We start from the raw sequence: 25,936 nt of genomic DNA, 5'->3' as shown, positions 1-25,936 counted from the left end.
CATATGTGAGAGGAAACAATCAACATGGAAAAAAACATGAGTTTACCCCATGATGGTAGGGAGACAAATATCCTTGAAGGAAAATATTCGGAAGAATTTTAGTAGGAATGTTGATATTTATGGGTGTTATAGAAGCACGTAAGATAAACAGGTGCATTGATTAACTAGATTTTCAATGGTGCTAAAATTAGGCACCTAAATCTATATGTAGGTATGTAAATAAGTAACCTGAAAGCACCTCCGCTGAAGTATATGATATGAACAGAATAGAATACTGGCTAGAAATCTTTCTAAACATAGTTGGACTTACCTGTGTTTATATCTCTTGCCAATTATGGCTTCAAGAAAGAATTTTTAGAAAAGCTAAGTATATGGTATCTCCACACAGTTCAAGGTTACTTCATAATCACTTACAGGTACACAGCAAGGTGTTTCAATTGCAGAAAGAATACCTGTATTTAGTTGCAAATACTAACTGTAAATATGTTCTCCTACCCATCAAACTGTCAAATGAAAAGGCATAAATATATATTTCTATATTTAAACCCCTAAATAAATAGACTGATTTATAAAAGTGCTAAGTACCCAGAAGATTTCAGAACATGGGCGAAAATCATCACCCTGACAAAAAGATGCGCGGTCCGAATGAAAGCACTAACCAACAGCTGAAAGGGAGGCTTCCACAAAGCAGATAAAGGTTTGTGATTAGTAGAGAAAGTTGTTGCAGCAGTATTTAAAGCTGTCATTATTCCACCAATTCTGTCATTTTGTGATATCCTACATCTGGCTGGTATCAGAAAACTTCACAGATGCCTCTTATATTTAAAGATGAAATTCATGGAAAGCAAAAGGACTTCATCACTTAGCTGCACCTGGGACAGATTTTCTTTTATGGCTTTAGGTGCAGGTGTTGAACCTTCTTGGGGCTCTGACCGTTTTCTCCACTATGTGCACTGTGGAAACAAGTTTTTGTAAAGTACTTATATCCAGCTGGCTTCTGGCATTTCTTCAGTCTTTCTGTGGATATTTTTGAAAATCATTAGATCCACTTGTCATCAAGCTAAGTATGCAAGGGGTAATCTGATTGGGAAAAGTTCTGTGATAGGCCCCACAGTGAGTGATATCTAGTGATTTTTTTGAGGGGGGAATGAGTGTTATCATACTGTATGATTCTATACATGGATGTAAATATCAGCTGAGAACAAACTTTTCTATGCCTCTTTGCAAAACTTGTGTGTAGCATTTCTGAAGTATGGCAGAAGTACTCCTCTGACAATATTGATGGATGATGTCTCTGGAGATAATTCCAAAGCAAAGTTGGCACTATGGCTTTTAAAATGCTTTCCACAGCTCACACTAGCTATACAGATGGCTTTTCTGTCATCCTTCTTGTCATGTGTGAAATGAGTCTATACCTCACTGGCTCCAGCAAGTCTTCTGTGACCAGTTTTGTTGATTTGGATTGTTTTAAGCTACGAAAAATCATGCTCCTGCTGTATTTGATTCCTGCATCTAGCAAATACACAGTACAGACGGCTTGAATTGGGAGAAATTGTTTTTCCTTAACCCTTTTTTTTTTTTTAAACACCTGCAGAAAGTAGCTAATATCCCAGTTTTTACATATAAAGCAAGGCCCAGCTTTAATTGTGAATGTTGATGATGATTTGTACTCCAACACCCTCATCACTGAGTAACAGATGCCGAAGCATGTGGGACAAGGCAGTAAAGAACACAACAGACATATACCTATATTTCTGCCTTCAAATTACCCACATTTTGAAACACTGAGCTGCATTTAAAGTAGGGGCTTACTCAGAATCCTCCAGAGTGTAGGTAGAAGCTCTGTGCCTAGCACATCCAAAAAGAATAGCTCTACAGTATGGTCGCATCTTACACATATTTAAGTTACGCAAATTCAGCTATACACACTCAGCTGCTGGGGCTGGCTGCTGGGTGCCGGGCAGGGCACAGCGCACAGTGTGGCGCTGCGTGGTACTGCCTGCACACACCTGCTGTCTGGGCCCTGCCGCTGCTCAGCGCCAAAGCCCAGCGATTTCAACTATATGTGATTTTAACTATATGCGCTGACTTCGGAACATAACCCCCGTGTAAGATGCGACTGTACGGTATGTCTTTTATATATTTACCTATGTCACCTATAATCTTCTTTTAAAGCTGTAATTCATGCATTTTGTGTTGGTGTTGTATGCAGTATAAACTGCCAAGACCAGCAGACAAATGCCAGTACTGCTGCAGGTAGACCTATTTAGACAGTCTAGCTATTTCTCGTTCTGAATTTCATCTGAAAAAAAATCACTCCTTTGTTACTTCTGTCCTTAGAAGAAAGAAGAAACTACTCCCATATGCTGGTCATGTTAGTAGCATATGACTGACTGAAATGTCAGTGGCTTATGATGAGCTACTAAAATTCTCTATCAGATTTTTTTCCTATTGTCATAGTACAGCACCAGCACTGCATGAATTCTTTAGTCAATACTTGTAAGCCTTAGTGCAGGTTCACTAATACTATTACTTAAGTATTGTAAAGAGTGTAAATAAATGGCTAATGTATATTAGTGCCATTGCCTTCTGCTAGATGGGATCAGAGCTATTGGTGTTATGAGCCATATCCTGCTAAACAGCTAAGTGAAATTATCTTTTATTTCAATTGGCAGGAACCTGTGCATTTGGAATAGCAGAAGCTGAGTTTGGCCCCCATTATCATTGTACTGGTAGCTGCACCATGTGATGACTGTGAAGCCCAAGGCAGCCAGAAGTTGGTTACATTTACAGACATAAGTATAAAATACCTGCTATGCAAGTCTTAAAAATTCAGGTGCAACACTTTTTATTTTCCACACATCCAGTACTGCTAAATAATCACAACTGACTTCAGCTCCCTAAGAAAATATTTATAATTGCTATTTATAATTGTAAGTAATTTTTGCATTTATTTTTCACCTTTCAAATTCAAATGTTTTACACCTCATGCAGTGAAGCTCATGCAGTGCCACAGGAATGCAGCCCATGTAGAGAGGAAAGACAGCATCCAAGCACCCAATAAGCAGCCTGTTGTACAACTAAAAGGGAAGGAGCAAGAATTTGTTCACTACGACAAGGCAAACTCCTGTTTCCTCCACAATGAGAAAGGTATGTCAGGAGTTGCTTTGTTCTGTTATCTTTCAGTGGGTCCTAGTTGTAAGGTTACTTCAGAAAGACTGCAGTAAAAACACATAATTTGTTCTGTTGAGTCACGTAATTAAACTCAGGTCATAGAGTACTGCAAAAAGATACAAGTCTGTTACTGCTGGTTAATGATTAATACTGGCCAATGGTTCTTGTTATCTCCACCATGGATAAAAGAAAAGTTGGAGTCTCCCTCTGAGAGAGAAAATCCAAGAAGGTAAGATTCTGGGAAGTGGAAAAGCTGATTTGGGGGAGACAAAGTCATCTATTGTGATAGTGGTTTTGAATTATTAATAAAGCCAAATTAAAGGAAGAGAATATATTTTAGATTATAATTAAGGATCTGAAAGCCCTGCTGAGATCATTTTAGAGTAAGCTCTGAGTCTGCAAAGGTACTCAGATGCTGTCATGCATGGTGTCACAGTGCTTAACTTTGGGGCACGTGGTTTCTATAGTTGAATCCACAGCCAAAGTTAGGCTCCTAAAAGTTAGGCGCTTCAGCGTGGGATCCACAGTAGTGAGCACAATTAGCACGGATCTACTTAAGGCAGTCAATAGGAAACACAGTGGTGTGTCTTACACGTTACTTCCCTCTAGATCAGGGTGTGCAAAATGGTGGATTCAGCCAGTGGCCAGACTCCATTTCCGAGCAGCCGCTGCCCATGTTGCTGCAGATGGTTTCCATGGAGATCCCAGTAGCGGCAGCACCATGATGATGCAGGGCCAGGGTTTCCATGGAGACCAACCCCAGCAGTGCTGGCAGGGCACACAGCTGGGTGGTGAGCTGCTCTGCGGCTGGGGCTGGGATGGCAATGAGTCTGAAAGTACTATATTTATTGCTAAACTTTTATCTGATTTAACTGTCTGCAACTGTTCTTCAGCTCTAACAAGCTCTTTATCTCACTGAATGTTTGCTTCTACCTCCCAGAATTTCAGCATAGGATGTTTTTAGTTTTCTCCATGATACTCTATTTGATAATACCTTGAAGACCAAGTGTATTATCTCTGTTTCTTCAGCTGTATCACTTTCCACTGTACCTTCCACAACTGCATTAATCATATGTCTTAACCAAACCTTCCTGCAATGAACATTAGCAGGCTTGCTGGTGAATTAGGTATATACTTAATCTAACAGACAGTGACCTTTCAGAACATACTGGGTGATCAACAGTGTGTGTAAATCTGGAATTAAAGAAAAAGCTCTTCACTGGAATTGTGTTGAGGAGAAAAAGGTCTCATACAAAGCCTTTGGCTGGACTCCATTACACCACACCTTGGGATAGAAATCTGATCTGGCAAACCGAACACTATGCTAATTAATGATGATTCAAATCATCTGAGCATTTTTGTTCAACATTATCTATTGGCTACAAAAGGCATGTTCAAGTCACAAAGAGGTTATAAAGAGCATTGTGTTTACATAGAAATGAGAAACCATGTCACACTTAAGTTTTCTATAGAAATCTTAGGTATATTCAAACCTGATAATTTTTAAGTAACAAATATTTAAGAAGCGTGGAAAATAAAATTGAATGTGAAATGCAAACAAATATTAAGAATGCACCAACCTAAAACTACAGTTAAAGTAGATACATACCTACTGGATATATCTGTTCCTACTACATGTAGCTTGTCACTCCAACGGCTCTAAAATTTCAGCAAGTTACTCTGACAATACCAGCAGGTAGTATCTTCCATCACACTGGGCACATCTACACGAGACACTGACTGCACAGTAGCTGAATAATACTGCTCAGTAGTGCGTCACAGCACCGACAGTGCTAATACACTACTGTGTAGTTTTTTTAAGCTACTGCAAAGTAACATCATTTAAAAGATTCACCTGCACTACTTCACAGTATCTTCAGTTACTGCGCATTTATTTATGGTACTATTTACATTATTTATTTATGCACATTGATTATACAAGTACAGGCAGTCCTCAGACTTACGACCCAATTGGTTTCTGAAAATTGCGTCTTAAGTCAAAACATAACTCAGAACTAATTTTCCCATAGGAAACAATGTTATAAATGGGGGCCTGGTTCCTGAACCAGGGCCCAATACCCTATTTTCACCAAAAGTAACCAAGAATTTTGTACTCGATCAATTATAGATGAGTAATATACCTACATTAATGTATTTATATTGTAAATAGCATTCATGTTATTTGGAAGGACTTCTTTGAGGTGAATTGGCTGGACTTTCTGAAAGCCTCCTGGTTGGACTTTTTGAAGGGCTCTAGACTGGAGTCTTCTCAGGAGTCTTGGCCACAAGTTTTTCTGGAGTCTTATCTGCTTTCTTTAAGGAAGTGTCCAAGCACGTTTGGACAGATGTTCTCCAGGGAGATGGGTGACACAGCGAACTTATTTGCTGGTGTGGCATTGCATCGGATCAAGCGTTGTAAGGTCAAAACTGATGTCAGAAAGTTGAAACAGAGTGTCAATTTATAAATGTTGTAAATGCAAAATGTTGTAACTTAAAATGTTGTAAGTCAGGGACTGCCCCTACTAAATAAATGCTCAGTAGCATCTCATGTAGATGCTCCCACTAAGTAGGTGCAGCAGTGGAGCATACAGGGAGCCCTCTTCCTTCTTAACCTTGGATAGTTAAGAGTATCCAATTTGTTTGACTGCTGTTACTTCAGAGATAAAAATTGGCCCAGTTTAGCTACTCTGCATTAACTACTCTGACTTCCCAGTATGAGTCATATAGGCTAGAGACATGTAAACAGTTTAAGTCATCAGAAACTGCTTTAAACCTCTAACAGAACAGCAATTCAGTGCACATAAGCCAGTTTCAAAATGGCTAAAACTGGTTTAACATAAACCTGGTTGAATGTAGTATCACACTTAACTGGTTTTGGTCAAACAAGTTTATGAAACTTGTCCCAGACCTCTTCCTGGTTTAAGTTAAATCAGAGTCCCCCAGCATGCTGGGGTCATTTGACCCTAGTATTCTTTCCTGCCATGGCAGGGGGTCGGACGAGATGATCTGCTCAGGTCCCTTCCGACCCTAGAAACTATGAAACTATGAAACTATGCTTTCCAGCCCTAGGCTGGGCTGTGCTGTCTGCTCCAGCACAGAAGGTTTGGAGGGGAGGAGAGGCCCCCAAACATCAAGTGAGTCAAAGCTTTTACCATCCCAGTGCTCTACACTAGATACAAAGTGAATCTAGAATTTTTTCACCTTTGGACTTCAGAATATACTGAAGAAAGACCTAGGAATTGCTATGTCACCTGCTATCCTAAAAGCATCAACTCACATTAAGAAAAATCTGGAAGGTGTTGCTATAGCAACTTTGTTCCCTTCCTCATTGAAGCTCACATAGCATCATGAGGGGGTTGCTATGACAATCTCCAATCTAAGCACCAGCTGCTTAGAGGTGAAGTCTGGAGGGGTTGCTATGGAAACCATTTTCCTATTAAGTCATCAACAGGGCTGGTTTCTTGGCAGTGTTCTACCATAATTTCAATGTATTCACAACCTAAAAGAGCCATCCATTCTTACGATGACCACAATATAAATCCCACCACACCATTCTGTTCCACACCGTTCTTTACTAGACAAGATTCACTTTTTTATCTTCAAACATAATAGCACCCCCAAATCTTGGAGCATTTTAAAATACGTGGGAGTTTTGATAGATACAGTTGTCCTTAAAAGCATCTTTTGTACAATAAAAGACCAAAATAATTGACTAGATAGTATTCACCAAACTCCAGTTACTGAAAATCCCTGTTCATCTCTAGAATCTCTGCTATAAAAATGACTTTGTTTTAAAGCCTCCCTTTCCTCTGCATCAGGAAATATTTGTGACAGTTACTAGTTAGCAAACCTTTTGTTACATACTGGCATAATGGATTGAAATGTGGTCACAACAGATCAGAGAATGCTCATATATTTGACATCCCAAATAACATTTTCATTAGTCAACTTTCATCTTGTCCCAGCGCTTTTCCAGTGCTTGTGTACAGACTTTCAGATTTTGAATGGCTATATCAGGTAAAGATCAAACATATTATCAGGCCTTCTAGTTCTCAGTCAACATGCAAGGAGATACAGACTGTCCCCACAGATACTGAAACAATCCATAAATGTTTAACTAAACTAATGTGAGACATCAGACTGCTGTTCTCAAGTAGGGAAAAAGCATGTAACTATGGAGAGCTTTGCCTATCTACCACTGGATCTTCTCGGGCATCCCTTCATCAGAAGTTGAAGCTTTTTTTGTGAGACCCACATAATTATCCTGTCATATGTTTGACCACAGAATTACTAGTTTCTTCTGCACAGTGTTTCCTCTGAAATCAAAAGGTCCTGAACGAGGTCATGGGATAATAGAAATCCTCTGATACTCTTTTTAAAGAGACGGGCAGATACTATTCCACTCCTACCCAGAGGGACAGGTGATCATATCTTCCACAAGACGGGGACAGTCTCAAAGGTTACCTATGCACTTCATTCTCACACATTGTGACTTAGTCTGGTATAATACAGAACTTACTCTATGACTTGAGATGAAGATATTCAAAGATAATTTTTCACCCCTAGGTCCTGAGCCTTAAATCTGAAGAAAACAGTTTGCCAAAGCCCCAAACTATGGGTTTCTCAGAGCTTATATCTATACCTTTTTCAATATTTCAAAAAAAAAAGTTTCTTCCTGGCAGCAGTCTTATCAGTCAGTGGAGTGAAAGGGCATAAGACCAAGAGTTTGATACACTTTTTGGCATATCCTTCTATCCAGGTACAAATCGGATCTGGTTATTGCCCTGTTAAGTTAGCACCTTTGCCAACATACCCACCTATGAAACCACTCAAAGAAATAATTAAAATGGCTGGACCTGACTCTTACTGTACTAATAATAGGAATGACTTCACTGAAGTGAAGTCAATTACATGTATAAAACTGGTGAAACAGAATTTAGTTTATAGTTCAAACTTGGGAACAGAAAGTTAAGAGTGATGAAGGTCACACAATTACTAAATAAGGTACATACCCACTCTGGTGGTTCCATTAACTTAGATATTTAGGGGTTTTTTAACTCTATGTATATAACATGGCTTAAGTGAGTCCTTTTTAACAAGGACAGAAGCTGAGGAAGTGACTTAGTGTGGAGATCTGATTCACATAGGATAGCAGCATTAACAAACATATAGAGCCAAAAAAAGAGGAGAAAGCCACAAACACATCTTAATTAACATTTCCTGATTCATGACTTAATTAGGAAGAATCCCTTGTAAGGTGACTGAAAGTAGTTTCAAGAGATAATACATGCGTAACCAGTAAGAATGACACCATGCATCAGGTAAGTGGGACAGAATGCTTACATGGCACTAGCATCGACTGAGCACGGCCTCTTTGAAGGGTGTTTGTTCCTTTGGAAAGCCAGTATTTAACAAGAGGACATGAAACAATACAGGAGATACACTTGCATTCAAAATACTTATGTAATAGAGTGTTTGGTTTTCTATAGCCATTCCTAAGTGGAGGACACAAAAACTTAGCATAGATATGAGTATTTAATTTAAGAAACTAAAAATATTTAAAACACCAGAGGTACATAAGTATTTTGAAAACAAGACTACCTAAGTAAGTACTTATTAATTCTAATAATAATTGTGGATTTTAGCTGCATCTAGAAAACTATTTGAAAGCCTACAAGTTGCAATTCAGTGGGTGCATCTATATGTGCGCTTTACTGCAGACCTAATTGGCTTCTCATTAAAGCACCACTGTCTACACATGCACCTTAGGGTGCAGTAACTTAATTAACTCTTCTGTAGGATAGGACTGCCTAACACAAGTACTATCCTACAGCAGAGTAGTTACATGCACCAAAATGCACATGAAGACAGTGGTGGCTAGCCCCACACTGTAGCACCCTCATACCCCAGCCAGCCCCTCCACAGCATGTTGAACTGGGGTGGAGCAGCCTCCAGCTGGCAGGCTGATCCCCAGAGTCCCCTGCCAGTTCAGGGCTGCTCTGCCCTATCTCAATGTGCAGTGGTCCTGGGTGCACGTGTAAACACTATGCCTTGAAGAAATAAACTCCAGCGTGAGCAGCACCAGAGTGTATTGCTGCATACTAATTGCATGTGTACATGCACCCAGTTTGGACATTAATATTAAAAAACGTTAATAGTGTATTTTATAATATTCATGTTTGAAATATAGGTTACTTTAAGATGCAAATTGATTTTATTTTTCTGAGGAATTTTGTTCTCAGTTTTAAGGATTCAGAGAGAAATCAACTGTTTCACATGTAGGTATTTGGCAATTTTGTGACCAGACGTTAATTAGAGAGATCTCTGACTCTAAAACCTTTGGGTGTAAGAATGGTTATTACTGCCATTCTGTTTTACTTGATTCACTACTAGGTTAAACACAATGCAATCTGTAAGTATAACTATTTACATACAGAGGATACTAGCTAGGAAAGTAAACCCATTAAAACATACACAGTAAGCCTGATAATATATAATATAACCCCATAGTTCCATTCCAAAAACTTCAAATAATTAAGCTGGTAATTCATTCTTCAGTCATATCTCCCTTCCATGTCTTTGTGAACCAGGCAAAGAATAAACATTTTAGTCAGCAAACCCCAAGGGAAGTAAAAATGGAGAGAGTGGTTGCATAACCAACTTGCATTGAGAGAAACAATGATCCTGTACCACATAGGGAAATCTGCAGTGAAGAGGTGTGCTTCTATGAATCCTGTTCATAAGGACTAATTAATAAGAGAGTTTTGGAAGAAATAGTAGGTCACTATTAGTACAAATAAATGAGAGAGAATGTTCTCTCACTAAACATATCTGTTTCACTTACCTGAAACACTTTTGCCAAATTATCAAACAGAGCTTGACCAGCACTGACTTTATGTTTAACTCCTCTGACTGTACCATTTTTGCTTAGAATGTTGACTCGTTTTGTACCAAACCCCTTGTCTTTAGTTGCTCGTGCTAAAATGAGCAAGTCATCCTGCTCATTTTCATTTTCATCACACTCCGATCCTAAATGTCCATTCTGCTGTCCATCCAGTTCACTCAGTCTGCTGTTTTGGTCAGTCTCCGAGCTACTGGCACATTCAGAATCTAAAGAGTCTGCAGTTTCTCCATCTGCATACACCTCCTTTAGTACTCTCCCACTATAAGAAGAAGCAATTCGAAAGCGGACTTTCCTTGACAGTCTCTCAACTTCAGTCTTCATCTCATTTTTAAGAATCGTCATACCCATTGACATCAGCAGTTTACATTGTTCTGGTTTCGTTGTCACTGTATTTGCCAGTTTGTCACACTTACAACAGAGAGATTTTCCAGTGACAACAGGACTCATATTGAACTAATGTCTAAAAGAAAGAGGATTCCCAAGAACCTACACTGCTGTTCTCCGGTTAATAATGAATGTGTTTGTGCTATGGTTACCTTTAAACTAAAACCTGAAAATTGATATCATCAATTAAATATTAAAGAGGCATTGTGTAGTTTTTTTAGCACCAAGGAAGAAAGAAAAGGAAAGCAGGAAAGAAGGAAGTGTTAATAATTATTGATTTAAAGAGAAAATAATATCTAAAATTAGTATCAAATTAATATGTAAAAAACAAAATAATAACAATAAAATTATGAGAGTTTATTTGAGGTAAAGGTCTTTTTGAGAGAGTCAAAAGGGAAGGAAAAATTTTCTTTGGCGTTTAGTTCCATTGTAATTATACTTCTGTTTTTCTCTGCTCCGGGTTTGAAGAGAGGCCAATGATGGATGCATAGTTTTAAACAGACTGATAAGCTCTCAATAATAGGTTAAAAGCCAGTATTTGCTTTCCATGCAATTCAGTGGAAAATCAATGGAGTTTACAAATAAGGGCAGAATTAAATGTGTATATTTGGTGTTGGTGGCCTGCTCATACAATGGTAGAAAAAGTGAATAAACACATTTTTGATACACGGGTCACATCTATATGAGATGCTACTGTTCAGTCATTACTGCACATTTATTTAGTATTTGTATTAGCTAAAAAACTGCACAGTAACTGGAGTTACTGCGCAGTGGCACCAGCGAACATCTTTTAGATGATTCTACTACACAGTAGTCAAATAATATTGTAGTCCATGCTGTGATGTGCTATTGCACAGTATTTTTCAGGTACTGCACAATCGGTATCTTGTGTAGACATGCCCACAAAGTAACAAATAAATAATAAACTTAGACATAAGTAATACTTTGCAGTAGCTGTATTTCTATTCTGTTTTATAAATCATGATAGGCTGAGTTAAGGGTGTCTTGAGAAGAGGTAGAAAAGAAATAATTCAGGCCAACAACAGGCAAATGAAGAAAAATGGGGCAAGAACAGGGAGTAGGAACGAGTTTTACATGCTTGGATCCACCACAAGAGATCACAACCATTTAGTGCCAGCTTCTACTTCTGAAACCAGTGTGACTAAACATGGAGTAACTCCTATAACTGGAACTAAGACTTTACTGATTTTTAAAGCTAAATGGTATATTAGTGACTAGGGCTGTGCGAGGCTTCAGACCATGTTTTGGATCCAGAGAAGCTTTGGATGCTTTGGCAACTGAAGCAGCATGTCTGGATCAAAATTCTGGCTTCTTTCAGCTTTCCAAAGTGGTTCAGAGCTTTCAAACCTCTTCGGAAAAGCTTCGGAGCTGCCTCAGAGATCTGGCCATGGGGTATAATGGGGAATCAATGAAGTATCTATAACGTTGTTGTTTTTTGTCTAAACTGGATGACACTTGCAGGGGAGGTAGCCTCTGCTGAGAGCATGAAGCCTGCCAAGTCTCAAGAAGATTGGTGCAGAGGTTCGGGGGGAACTGCACTCCAACTTCTTGAAAGCAAAACTCATGTCATGTGTATGTGTTACACCATAGGGAGAGGTGGGGGGGTGAAAACTGCAGGGGTGGTTACCCCTGCTGAGGCCATGAAGCCTGCCAAGTTTCAAGGTGATAGGTGCAGGGGTTTGGGGGGAGCTGCTCCTGAAGCTGCTGACAGGCAAAACTTGTGACATAGATAACACTGTGTGTGTTAAGGTGCAGCGGGCTGAAAACTGCAGGGATGGTGGCTCCTGCTTAGGTCACAAAGCCTGCCAAGTTTCAAGGAGATAAGTGCAGGGGTTTGGGGGAAAGTGCACCTCAAGCAACAAAGTTATAGATATTTGGTTGATTCCCCATTATACTCTATGGCCAGATCTCCAAGGCAGCTCTGAAGCCGGATTGAAGCAGGACTCGATCTGGAGCTCTGGATCGGATTGCTGGCATCCTAAGAGGCTGGATCTTAATCCAAATCAAATAGCTGCCTACTCACACAGGCCTATTAGTGACCTGTCAGTACTAAATTCAAGCAGCAGGTTTCTGGGCAGTGTATTAATAGCTGCAAGAATAAAAGTCATGGGCAGCCAGTGTAAACATATTTGTTTGGAGCAGTTTACATTTGAAGAAATTGCACATTTTCTACTATATAGAATGATAGTGAATGGTTCACTCTAGTATTCATGGCTTGATACAGAAACTTCAGGTCATGTTGTTGAGCTGTTATTGGTCACATAAACCAGACCCCCAGGGTCCCCTGCCAGGCAGGGATTCTCCACCCTGGCTTCACATGCTATGCCTGAATGAACTGCAGAGCATATTACTTTAGCATCAATTGCTCTTGGGCACATGTTCAGAAGGCGCACCCCAGAGCAATTAAGTCCAGAGCAATAAGCTCCACTTTTTATTCAGGCAGTATAATTGCACGTGCAGATGTGCCCTGGTAGTAGTATAAATACTATGTAGGATAGAGAAGAATCAGGAATCTAGACTCTAGGGCCACATCCACACAAGCATGGACATTTGGTTCCTCGGGGGCAATTAGCAGTGGGACATCTTGTGCCTCTGCTAATTGTCCCTGGGGAAGGCCTGTGTCACATGCCCTCTGGCACATAGCAAGTTGCCCCAGGTGGGGTAGGGGAGGCGAGGGCCAGTACTGGGCTGGCTCCAGCAGTCTTACCTAGGGTCCTGGGGGCCTCCTGGGGCTGCAGCAGTGCCAATCATGCTGCTCAGAGCCTGGCGGGCAACCAGATCATAGCTCCTGCCAGCCAGGTTCCAGTTTTGAGTGGTGTGCACTGCCCCCATGTGCCCCACTCCACTTTTTTATTTGTGTGGGTTCTTTTTCAGAAACCCCCCCACACTGCTTCCTTGCAGTGAAGAGAATAGCTGAATGTGCAGTATGTGGCATGGCTGCACACATCTGGATGTGGTTTAGGATTACATCTTCTCTTCTTCTCTAATCTAAAGGGTAATGATATTTCATAACAGTGTGTAGCTGTCAAACATTTTTCTCCTGAAAAGATGTAATTTGAATAATAAAATGTGATGTGAATAATAATCAACTATTATTTTTCAGAGAAGAAATGCTCTAAAATAATTAATTACAGAAGTAAAAAGATTTAATCCTTTAGAAAGCAAAATATCTTATCAAATTGTACTTTTATCAAATATGTATATCATACATTTGATAAAAAATGTCTCTCCATAGGCTGAATCACAGATTACAAAATTGCTACTTACCCACATGACCTATGAGAGCCAGCACAATTCATTATTAACATTACTTAAAATGAATAATATTTTATAGTACAGTAATTATTCTACTAGTTTTCTTTCTTCAGTTTCAACAGTAAAATTCAACTGTTTTGCAAGGACTTTTGAATGTGTTCCAAGTTTTGATTCCCTGCATGGTTTATTTTACACAACAAATTAATATTTTTCTCCTCTAGAAGATAACGTGCTTTCTTTATTATGGACTTGATCTCATGCCAATTGGACTCAGTGGCAAAGTCCTGCAAGGCTAAGCTTTTTCTGTGATTAAAGGCTGACTTGGACCATCTAATAAAAAGTGTTAATGCAACATCCAGTAAATGCAGGCATCGTCTTCTAATTTAAATTAAGCTCTAAACTGTGTATTAACTGAGTATGAATACTTTATTATAATATTATAAGATAATTCCACTGTGCAACAACTCAACATTTCATTGGAGAATACTATTGATGAATGAGAGGTTATGAAAATGAAAAACTTGAATGCTTTGGTTGTCAGGAGTAAGGTAAGTAAATACTGATGTGGAAATCACGACTGCATCACTGTTTGACTAACAGAAGCGCTTTATTTTACATGGCCACGGGAGATCAGCAAGAGGCAGCTGATGCTCAACAGAAAAAGGACACAGGTTCTGTTATATACTTGTGAGAAAAAGATACGGATCAGTCTCCCCTTAATACATTCTTGGCAGTCTGACAATAACTCACCCTGGAGTCTTGATAGACTTAACTGGTTTTCTCCAGCTGTCTCCCAATAAGCTAATGTTCAAGGTCTCTTTGTTATTTGGCCTTTACTTATGCTCCTTATTATGGCCTAACTTTATTTTGCTTGCTCCGGTATTTTTCCTCATCATTCCCCCCTTGTAAGCACCTGTGCTTACATCTCGATATTCATAAGCCCTTTGACCTCTTCTTGACACACACACTTGTAGGCCACTTCTCTGAGCACCATCATCTGCAACTCAGTTGCAGACAACCTAGAAACACTCTGGGCGGTTTTTGATAAGCAAAGGCGTGAGCAGCACAAAATCATTTGGATAATAATAAAAAGAGCAAAAGGCATAATACACTTATAATGCACCACTTCAATAGAGATTTCACCCATCCCCCTATATTTGGCAGCCAACCCCACCAATCGAAGAATTTCTCTTCAGCAACAGCATGTATTACTTGCACCTGCCTTCTTATGGTGCAGAGATCCCCTTGCACTCATTTATGCTGATCTATCCAAGTGCAGCACGTGTGGTTCACAACAGCACATACCCCGCCTTGGGCGGCTAGGAGATAATACAGGGCCATACAATTCTCAACAGCTAATTGTCTCACCTGGGTAATCTCATCATTGAGAGCTCCTAAAGCGTTAGCACTAGCATTGAAAAAGTTCTCCATGACTCCCAAAATATTTATTATAGCCTTTTCTAATTCAGCTACACCTAGCCAAGGGACAAACACCCTGGTGAACTGGTGAAACCTCGTGTGTCAGAGAACCAGAGGGTTCTCTCAACCACATGACCATGTCTGGGCAAGCCAGGCGAGAAGTTAGACACTTCATGCCAAGAGAGGTTAGAGTGCAAGTCAAATTTCAGGATGACTCCACCCAAGGTACAGGTGCCAACCCAATTCCATGGTAAAGTCTTATGGGCATCATCCCCACATAGCCAGTACAAACCGGGAGCTGCTGCAGTACTAAGATCCCTACAGGGTGTGTTCCCCTCCCGACATTTTTGATTACCTGTAGGGTGTAAGAAGGGGCACGTTGACTCCCCACCCACCTGCATCAAGATATTGATTGGTTACAAGAAGTAGAACCTAACAACACGTAAAATTCAGACCCGTTGATTACCACACTATGGGTGTCCTCCAGGGTTTTATAAATAGTGAGAGACCTGTTGGTGCACTGAAGGGACGTGTTTCCTAGCAGGACCTAGACGTATTATGGGAGTGATAATCAAAGGTTACTCGACATCTGGAGTAGTGCTGTACAAAGTAGCCAGCCTTCCCCATCCTTCCTGTCCTATTAAACTTATAACAGAGGGCTGCTTCCAGCCCTGAGGACAATTTCCAATTGTCTCGAGCTGTTTTCCACCATGTAGGTATTGACAGTTGGTCTCTGCTAGATGGGGGAGGAGAACCTGACAAAGCTAGTATTGGAGTCAGTTCCCCAAACCTCAAGGGGAATCGGCACCCCAAGCATTGGGATTCCCTTGGTCAGATGCATGAGCCCATGTATGCATACCCAGCAATTTGTAAGATTTCCTGCACGAGCAATGCTCTGTCCCAGAGATACAATGCTTTTTTCTTCCCATGCTCCAACTGGAACCCCTGGCAAGAGGCAAAGCAAAAAAAGGGACGACATTTTAGGGCCTGCCGAAATGCTATCCCAATGCAGCTATCTCTTGGAACTCTGAGGAACTTTCGTCAGCTAAAACTTAGGCCTCCAGCACAACACTAATAACAAAACACTGAGCACAAAATACAAAACAGAGTCACTCCCGGGGGGGGGGGGGGGGAGTTTCCATGCAACACTGAGGAATTTTTTTGCTTAATAAAGTCACTTTTTTTTAATTATCCTTTTTATTACTCTACCACTGAATTTTTTTTCCAGTAAAGCTTCTCTCTCTCTCATGCTTTTAGCTAGTGGTTGTTCAGTGCTAAGTGTTTTCCCTTTTTCCATTTCTCTTCATTTTTTAAATGTCTCATTTCAGGTCTTTCGCCCCAGCATGGACTCTCCCTCGAGCAGGAGCCAGTGCCTCCAGTGGGTCAGCATGGCAGGGGGAAGAACTTCAGGTCTTGGCCTGTATGAAGGCAACTCTGAGCGCCACAGCTCAACCACTTCCCACAGATACCGGGCCATGGGCACCTATGATGCTGCCAGGTTTTTTTGGCCCAGCTACAGGAGCCAGAGTACTTGGGTAGGAGGCATGCTATGCTTGCCTAGTTGCCAGTTACAGGTGGCCCAGGTGCTCAGCTGCACTTGGCAGTGTCCAACAGCCCAGGGGACCTGCAGAGCATGCTGGAGATGGGCATGTGCCCCCAACTTGCAGGCTGCAGCCAGTGTAGGCAGCCTGTGTGCCCCCCTCCCTCCCCACCACCACCAAAGGGTAAACATGTATACTGTTGACTACCAATTTAACCTTTCTACCAGTTCACTTACAGAAAACTGCTTAACTTAATTCATTTCCACCACAGGCTTTTGGCACACCACTACTTAACCTAAGAGTAATGGGAGTCATATAGATATGATATGAGCACATGCCAGTGCAGTGTTAATGTATTTTTTCCAGTCTTCTCCCACATGATAACACAACTTCAATTCTTGCTCTTCATGTTTCAGTTCTAGCCTCCACCTAACCTAACACCAACTTTCTCTTGCCTCTGTATAATCCCTAGACAGTAAACTTCCACAGGAATCTTAGGGGATCCTCTTCCCATTTTCTGAAAAAAGGGGGTGCAGTTAGGATCCTCCCTGGGCTTCTACACAGCCCCATTCCTGGTATTCCATTCTATGCATCTTCCAGCTATGCTGCATTACAATGAGAAAATAAATTGCTCAGGGAAGAAGAGAGGTAGAAACTGACTGCTGTTCAGCTGCTGTAGGAAGCACCCCTGGAACCTGGAGGGAAACTATAGGAAGACTGTTAATTTTTTCTCTTTTCTACAGGGAAGCAGGAACCCCACAGAGTAGCTTCTCTTCCTGTGTCTTTTCCTTCCAGGGCAGCAGGTTGGAAAGCTATGAGTGAGCATAACAAGTCAAAAGGAAAAAGAAAAGCACTACTAAAATCCACCACTTATTAAGTAACATTTTTTAAAAATGATTGATTGAGGCTGAATTCATTTCACTGACTCTTTTCCCCATACTTGTCACCCATAACACTAGTGGATAAGCACGTTAGTATAATGACTCAGCTACCATGTGATCCATAGTGAAAAAGATATCATCTAACAGAGATGAATAGAGCAGAACACACTTCTGCTTGCAGCTATTGATTCAATCCATCTTTCTGCAGACTCAAGGAAAACAGCACTGAATTGACCTAAAGGTAAAATCTATCTTTTTACCAGATAAAGTTCAAAACATACTGACTTAAGAATTAAAACTTGAATCTAAAAGAAACTAACTAAGGAATAAAAATAGGGGTGAAATCCTCATAACTACATCAGAAAGGGTACAGAAGAGACCAGCTGGAAAATCATTTAAGCTGCTAAAAGCAGACCTTGAATATATGGATCTAGAACTCCTAGTAAAGAGCAGTGTAGCTCTGTGTACTTTGATTATTCTGTGCCAGTAGGTGTGTCTACATAAGATGCTCTATTGTGCAGTAGAGCTAATTACTGCACAGTAAGTGTCTCTATCTACATGGGCAGATGCTTACTATGCAGTCACTGGCTCTAACCATGAGTAAATTCCTACCTGTAAATGCAAGTAGCAAATTTACTTGTCGTTAGTAACTGTGCATAAGTAGCGCACATGTAGACACCTGACGAGAAGAAAATGTGCTCATGGTCAGCCAGGCAGCAGGGGGCAGGGGATTGCTCCCTCTCCCTACGAGCTGCCTGCTGCCAAGGCAGGCTCTGCCATTGAAGCCCAGGTGGGGACAATGTCCCCCTGTGTTGCAAGTTTCCACTGGGAGATTGCTCAGTGCCCGCCTCATGACTGAGGAGCTGGCACTGGGAGATACCGATCTCCCAGCCATGGCCCTCCAATTGCAGAGCGAGGGCTGGGAGCTCTCTACTGCTGACGCAGGGGGACATTGCCCAGCTCTGGTGGCAGGCTGGTCCTGGGGGCAGGGAGCAATACTGCAGCCTCCACCAGGAGACAGCTGTCTCCTGGCCCCTTGGCTAGCACCTATGGGGAGTCTAGAGCTCCTCCTGGCTGCTGCAAGGGCCCACTGCAAAGCCACAGGGAGTGGGAACAGTCTGCTTCTAGGAGCATCAAATCTGTTCCCACATCCCTGCACATGTAGACACATGCCCAGGAGAGTTTGCTCAAAGTAAATTTCTTTCAGATTATTTTCACACGTAGATACACTCAGTTTGCAAAAGCGGAGGACCCAACCCATGATCTACACCAGAGCTGTCCAACTGGTGGCCCACAGGCAGCATAAATTGCAGTCACTTAGTTACCACTACCTTTACTGTCCTGACTGTAGAAGCAGCTAGCATCTACCAACTCTCTTGTCCTCTGACTTATTCTTCCCTGCCCCTGAGGCAGTACAGTGCAGCACAGCATAGCTCATAGTACTGGGGAAGCCCAAGGCCCAGGGTGTCTGAGGCACAATGCAGAGTGGGAACCTATGGCTAGCAGCTTAGGTGAGACAGGGTATCTGGTGTAGGGGGATGTTGCCTGAGTGTGCAGTGTAAAAGGGGAACAAGAGATGCCACAAAATGTGGTGGGGGAATGTATGGCCCCAAGGGCTCCATGCCCCTCACCCCCTCCAGTGCAGCCCCCACTATTTGTGGATTTTTGGCTTCTTAGAAATTGGATGGCCCTGATCTACAGATTTTAAGGGTTAGCATACTAATTCCCTGTACAACTTGAGTATCTCAGTTCAATTTTATGTACAACTTTATGTTACTCAAGTTGACTGTGCTTCACTTCAGGAAAGGACCATAAATTAATTAGATTGGATTGTAGCAATATAAATGAAGCAGGGTCTAGTGAAAGTCCATAGATCAACAAAGAGTGTTTTTCCTTAATCATTTATTAGCTCTGCTGAAGAGATTCCAACTGTACTTTTTGAAACCACAGTAAAAATGAACTTTACAAGACTCTATTTGATGGTAGAACTGAAAAGCAAAACTGAAAAAGAATGGTTAGAATAAGCCATGTAAAAATAGCAGTGAAAAGGAAATTGAACCATGGAAAAAATACTATTGGAATAAAATGGATGTCAAAATAAAAAGGAAAAGAGGGTACAGTAAAAGCTTTGTTATCCTGGCATGAGTGGAATAAGGGGGGTACCAGTTTTCTAAAACCAATTATCTGAGAAGAAAGACAAGAGCACAGTGCAGCCATCCATGCTGAGAGGAGTCCAGTGCTGCCCCAGCCCCAGCCTGCAGCAACAGCCCGCCCTGCCCCACGCAGATCCAGGGTCAGGCACCCCACATGCTTCCCAGGATGCATGTAGTGGCAGGAGCCACCACCTTTCCCCACACCCCCCGGTTGAGCCGTGACTCTGTCCCGTGCCCTGCCCTGCCCCAGCTGTGCATCAGAAATACTTGATGCGCATGCCAGATAGACTCAGCAAAAATTCCAGTTGCTGAAGTGAAGATTTGTATTGTGGGATACTGGCAATTTCAGTTAATAGATTAGTAAACTATGGTTAACACAGCTTTTATTGTACTAAATTTAAATAAATGAACATGCACTTCATCTGTGATGTTTATAAAGCAACTTGCCATAAAACAAAATTTTACATAAAACACATAAACACATAAAGGGGGTCAATTTACCTCATTTGCACATGTTCTGTATGTTGTTACTTATTTGCAGATTTTTAAAAACATAAGAGATGTCATACTTGGTCAGACTACAGGTCTACCTAGCTCAGTATCCTGTATCTCACAGTGGCACAGAGCAGATGCTAGGGGAAGAAAGGGCCTATCCAGACTGATCTATCCCCTGCCCCTCTTCCCTTAGAGCTTTCAACTTTAGAGACCTACAAATTCCTAATTTGAAGTCCTCCTATAATGTTTAAATACCTATGGCAAATCTGAAAGCCATTAATATGTCACAGTGCTGCCATTGATCAGTAGAAATATGGTACAAATTCATACTGATGCAATATTAACTTTTCAGTATACTGTGAGATCTCTTTGAAGCCTGTTGGCTCAGTTACAGGGATAGTTTTCCACAAGCCTATCACTAGCTCCTACAGTTTTACTACATTAATATTACAACAATGAATTGGACCGTAGGTTTTTAAAAGCACACGTGTTTGTGAGGTCCCATGCTCTAACATATATATGTGCATTTGAGCTCTGGCCCTAATTTGCTCTGTTTGGAGTAAGTAAGGTTATTGAACACCAGAAGCAACAGAAAAGAAGATATGGCAGGTGGAGCTGCAGATTTAGATGATTTGTACCATGAAAGGTAAAATTTGTCCCTATCTGAGACAAATTCAGTTAATTCCCCACTGGATTAGATTTCCTTGTTTGGTTAAAAAAAAAAAAAAAAAAAAAAAAGGAACCTAGGATACAGAAAACTGTTTCAGCTGTGAAAATATCCCAGAGGACACAAAGTCAATCCAAGTTCTGCAAGCTACTAGGGAGTCCTAGTACCTGGAAACCATTAACTATGTACAGCAGATAATTTGACCAAACCAAGCTTGTTTTTGCTGTTTTAATATGCAACTATTAACTTTTTCTGTACCTTCTTTATTAAAAAGTTAAATTATTTTGTTAAATGAATAATGATCTATAGAAATCTGTCAATCTATGTTTCTAATTCCTATAAATCGATTTAGGAGCCTAAATTTAGGCAACTTTTTTTTAATCTTTGTTATTTCCCTTTTTAAATATGATGCCTTCAGCTTTCCATGACTTGAAGGACAATTGTACCATTTTCATCAAAGTTTCTCAGTTTAGACATATAGAATATTCCTGGAACCAATAAAGTGTTTCAAACTAATGGCACTCTTAAGAATATCCAATACTATACTTGCAAGGTGTAACAGCTGATACAGCTGATCAGCTCTGCTGATTTTGAGCCTTGAGCTTAGCCATCTAAGGCCAAGGTGCATAATTCAATACTGTTTCACAGCTAGGGTCAGGATTCACACATGGCAGCAGCTACTGTAATAGGCATTGATGTGAGGTGTGTTGATAACTAGATGGATTACACAGAGCTTTAACTTAACACTAAAGTTGATAATGAATTCTTTGGTCATTACAAATCTTTTCAGTGACTAGTGTGGCACTGAATTTTTTGTTCCTGTTCATGCAGATACCGCATATGTTTTCTCCAGTGTTCCACCTGACTCTGAAAAGGCAAAATTATTTGAGAATTGAATGTGATATTTCAGAAAAAGATAACAATTTCATCAGAATGGAAGAACTATATATGCTTACTGTTTCTAAAACCCAGAACCTTTTATACTAACGGTTTCTAGAGGAGAAGGAGGGATTTTGTCTTTTTACTATAAAGTTTTGCTGCACCAGAAAAGAAAATGAATATCTCCTACCAACTAAATCCAGATTACACTAGTCACAGAAATGAATTGCTGTGCCAGGTAACTCCCTGGTACAGTCAGCTCATCTAGGTATATTACCAAATGGACAAAATAGATAAAGGGTGAATCCCCTGAAGATACCCATTGTTAATGAAACAATTGAAACTCCAGATGTTTGGCTGAAATGAATTGCACATGGAAGCTGAGTTACTGTAGCTATGTCAAATGCAATGTGTTGTTTACTTGACCAAACCAAGCAATCCAAGACATGTTCAGACATGCTTTGCCTTTAAATTATTGCACTTTATATAGTCTCTAGTTCAAAGAATTATCATAAGTCACATGATTACCTATGTACTATACAATTAATTTATTGTACATTGACAATGACATTGCATTGTCTTTGATTGCTTTTACCGTTAATACATAAAGGCTCCTTGCAGATGTGGGGAAAAAAAAACAGTACTTTACCGGAAGAGGCAGCACATTAGTTTGACCTGGCCCCAAAGCATCTGTATGGATTGGGCTCCTCAGCAGGGCCTTTTGGTTCAATCAGCTATTAGATAAAAGTGCCAAAAAGCCCCACTGAAGTGCCTGAGATACACAGACATTGGGCGAGCAGGGTCAAACTAATGTAATGCCTCTTCTGGGCATATGCTGCACTCAGTGTGGGAGTGCACCAAGCTTAAAGTAAATCACTTTTGGTTTTTTTCACATCTGCAAGCAGCCAAAATATACTATCTTTGATGCAACCCATCAGACAATACTGGTAAGGTGACATGCTGTAATAGTTTCATGGTTTCATAGTTGGTAGGGTCAGAAGGGACCTGATCATCAAGTCCGACCCCCTGCCATGGCAGGAAAGAGTACTGGGGTCAAACAACCCCAGCAAGGTGTTCATCTAACCTCCTCTTAAAGACCCCCAGGGTAGGAGCCTGCACCACTTCTCTTGGAAGTTGGTTCCAGATCATAGCTGCCCTGACAGTGAAGTAGCGCCTCCTGATATCTAGCTTGAATGTATCCTCTGCCAGCTCGTGACCTTATTTCTAGTCACTCCTGGTAGCGCTCAGGGTAACAGGGACTCCCCGAATGCCTGCTGGTCCCCCCTGACTAGTTTGTAACGGGCCACTAGATCCCCCCTCAGCCTTCTCTTGTGGAGGCTGAACGGGTTCAGGTCCCGTAGCCTCTCCTCATAGGGCCTGCCCTGTTGCCCCTTGATCATGCGAGTGGCCCTCCTCTGGACCCTCTCCATGTTGTCCACATCCCTCCTGAAGTGCAGCACTCAGAACTGGACGCAGTACTCCACTGACCAGTGTCACACAGAGGGGAAGGATCATCTCCTTGGACCTGCTTGAGATGCATCTGTGGATGCATGACAAGGCACAGTTGGCCTTCCTGACTGCGTACCCACACGGCTGGCCCATGTTCATTTTGGCATCAATAATGACTCCAAGATCCTTTTCTGGCTCTGCACTGATGAGAAGGGAGTTCCCCAGCCTGTAGTTATGTTGTGAGTTCATCCTCCCCAGGTGCAGTACCTTGCACTTGTCAGTGCTGAAACTGATCCTGTTCTCCTCCGCCCACCCCTGTAACCTGTCTAGGTCCGATTGCAGCCTATTCCTCCCTTCTAGCATGCCCACTTCTCGCCACATCTTAGTATTGTCTGCAAATCTGAACAGGGTGCTTTTTACCCCCGTGTCCAAGTCACTGATGAAGATGTCGAACAGTGCAGACCCCAGGACCGAGCCCTGCAGAATCCCACTGCCTACATCCCTCCAGGTTGAAAATGACCCATCCACTACCACCCTCTGGGTGCGGCCATCCAGCCAATTAGTGACCCATTTGATGGTGTAGGTGTCGATGCCACAGTCCCCTAGTATTTTAAAGAGAATGGAGTGAGTCAGTGTCGAAGGCCTTCCTAAAGTCCAGAAAGACTACATCCGCTGCTACCCCTGCGTCTAAGGATTTTGTGGTGGTCATGGAAGGCCACCAGGTTGATCTGACAGGACCTGCCTCTAATGACCCCATGTTGGTTGTTCCTAAGCATAATTTCCACTGTTGGCCCCTCGTGGACATGCGCCAGGAAAATTCTCTTAAAAAGCTTCCCCAGGACTGAGGTAAGACTGGCTGGCCTATAGTTTCCTGGGTCCTCCTTCCTCTCTTTTTTGAAAATGGGAACCACATTGGCCCTTTTCCAGTCCTCTGGCAGTATGGCAGAACACCATGAATGCTCATAAAGCCATGCCAGGGGTCCCTCAATGACCTCAGCTAATTCCCTCAGCATTCTGGGGTGGAGATTGTCAGGACCAGCTGATTTAAATGTGTCCAGTCCCTCCAGAAGTTCTCTGACTAGGTGTTCACTGACCCTAGGCCTAGGTGCGCCTCCCCTGGGGCCCACAGGGGTCCCGGTGTGGAAAGTCAGGGAGTGATCTGGTCCATGCTCAGGAAAATGGAGGCAAAGAAATTGTTAAATAGGTTAGTTTTGTCATCTGGTGTGACAACCAGATTTCCTAGCATGTCTTGCAGAGGACCCATGTTACCCAGAACCTTCTTTTTGCTCCCTATTTATTTAAAAAAGGACTTCTTGTTGTCCTTTAATCCAGGTAGCTAGTCCCAGTTCCATCTCTGCCTTTGCCTTCCTGACCACCCCCCTACAGCCCCAAACAATGGAGGTATAGTCCTCCCTGGTGATGGTCCCTCCCTTCCATTGGGTGTATGCCTCCTTTTTAGCTAGGAGACATTCCCGTATGCTTTTGGTGAGCCATGGGGGCTTTTGTGCCCTCTACCCCCTTTGATCCGTGTTGGTATTACCTCCCTTTGGGCTTAGAGGATCATCTCCTTAAGAAACGACCATTCTTCTTGGACACCTGACTCCTCTCCCCTCCGGGACCTCAGTGCCTCCCTAACTATTCTCCTTACCTCATAGAAATCTGCCCTCTTGAAGTCCAGGGAGCTGCCTTGCTGCAGGCCTTTGCCACCTTGCACTAGATGGTGAATTCCAGCAGATGATGATCACTCTCGCCCAGGTGGTCGAGCACGTGCAGACCCCTCACCAGGTCATCGCCCATGGCCAGGACTAGATCCAACAAGGCATCTCCCCTGGTGGGGCTGTGCACCTCCTGGGTTAGATGGAGGTCCTGTATCTTGGCTAGGAACTACGTGAGCAGTCAGACCTGGCTGACTGCTCTTTCCAGCAGATGTCTGGAAAGTTCAGGTCACCCATGATAACCACATCCTTTGACCTAACTACTTCCGTGAGCTAACTTAAGAATTCCCAGTCTAGCTCTTCCCCTTGGTTGGTCTGTAGTAGACCCCCACCATTAAGTCCCTTACCCCTCGACTTCCTTGTGTTCTAACCCAGAGCACTTGTCTGCCCCTTACTCATCAAGGATGTGTAAGTCTCCTTGACATAGAACACCACACCCCCACCTTTCCTCCCTGTCCTATCCCTCCTGTACCGCCTATAGCCCTTGATATTCACCCACCATGTTTTGGTGAGCCCCACTATGTCTGGGTTAGTGTCAGCTAGCAGGAGGGTAAGTTCCTTCTGCTAGTTCCCCATACTATGAGCATTTGTGTAGAGGCATTTGAGGCCTTCTGAAGATGTGTGCACTGGCCCCCTAATCTCAACATTGCCCTGGCCCCTGTTGCTTACCTGGGTATTTGTTCGGCTCATCATCGGTCTAGGATGGGCTGTTCTTGTGGACGACGCTTGGTTTAGTGGTCTAAGGCTTCCTCCACCCTCATCTTTCACTTCCCCTGATAAGCCTAGTTTAAAGCCCACCAGAGGAGATCCACCAACCTGGAAGAGAACCTGGGTGAAGCCCATCCCACCCGAGCATGTCTCTTGTCCTGATGTGCGGGTCATTGTCTAGGAAGCCGAAGCCCGCCTCAAGACACCATTCCCGAAGCCGCAAGTTCTATTCTCTGATGTAGGACTCATGTCATCTTCCATGTCTGCCCACTGGTAGGGCAGAAGAGAATA

At 42.1% G+C, this 25,936-nt stretch overlaps 1 protein-coding gene and 1 pseudogene across 1 annotated transcript in view; both read right to left on the bottom strand.

Moving 5' to 3' along the window:
• The window catches only part of GRXCR1 (glutaredoxin and cysteine rich domain containing 1), a 72,488-nt gene extending 61,925 nt beyond the window's left edge, over positions 1 to 10,563 (bottom strand). Inside the window, exon 1 of the mRNA XM_090035858.1 lies at positions 10,019 to 10,563. Within this exon, the coding sequence (XP_089891984.1) occupies positions 10,019 to 10,525 (507 nt within the window). The 5' untranslated portion in view covers positions 10,526 to 10,563. The remainder of the gene's footprint in view (positions 1 to 10,018) is intronic.
• A 4,094-nt stretch (positions 10,564 to 14,657) lies between these two features.
• On the bottom strand, positions 14,658 to 25,630 carry LOC149870227 (syncytin-2-like; annotated as a pseudogene).
• Positions 25,631 to 25,936: the final 306 nt, after the last annotated feature.

This window comes from Crocodylus siamensis, chromosome 2 (genome assembly GCF_052110815.1).
Source record: "Crocodylus siamensis isolate JL-2025a chromosome 2, ASM5211081v1, whole genome shotgun sequence".
Lineage (NCBI taxonomy): Eukaryota > Metazoa > Chordata > Crocodylia > Crocodylidae > Crocodylus > Crocodylus siamensis.
This window is presented reverse-complemented; position numbering and strand designations above follow the sequence as displayed.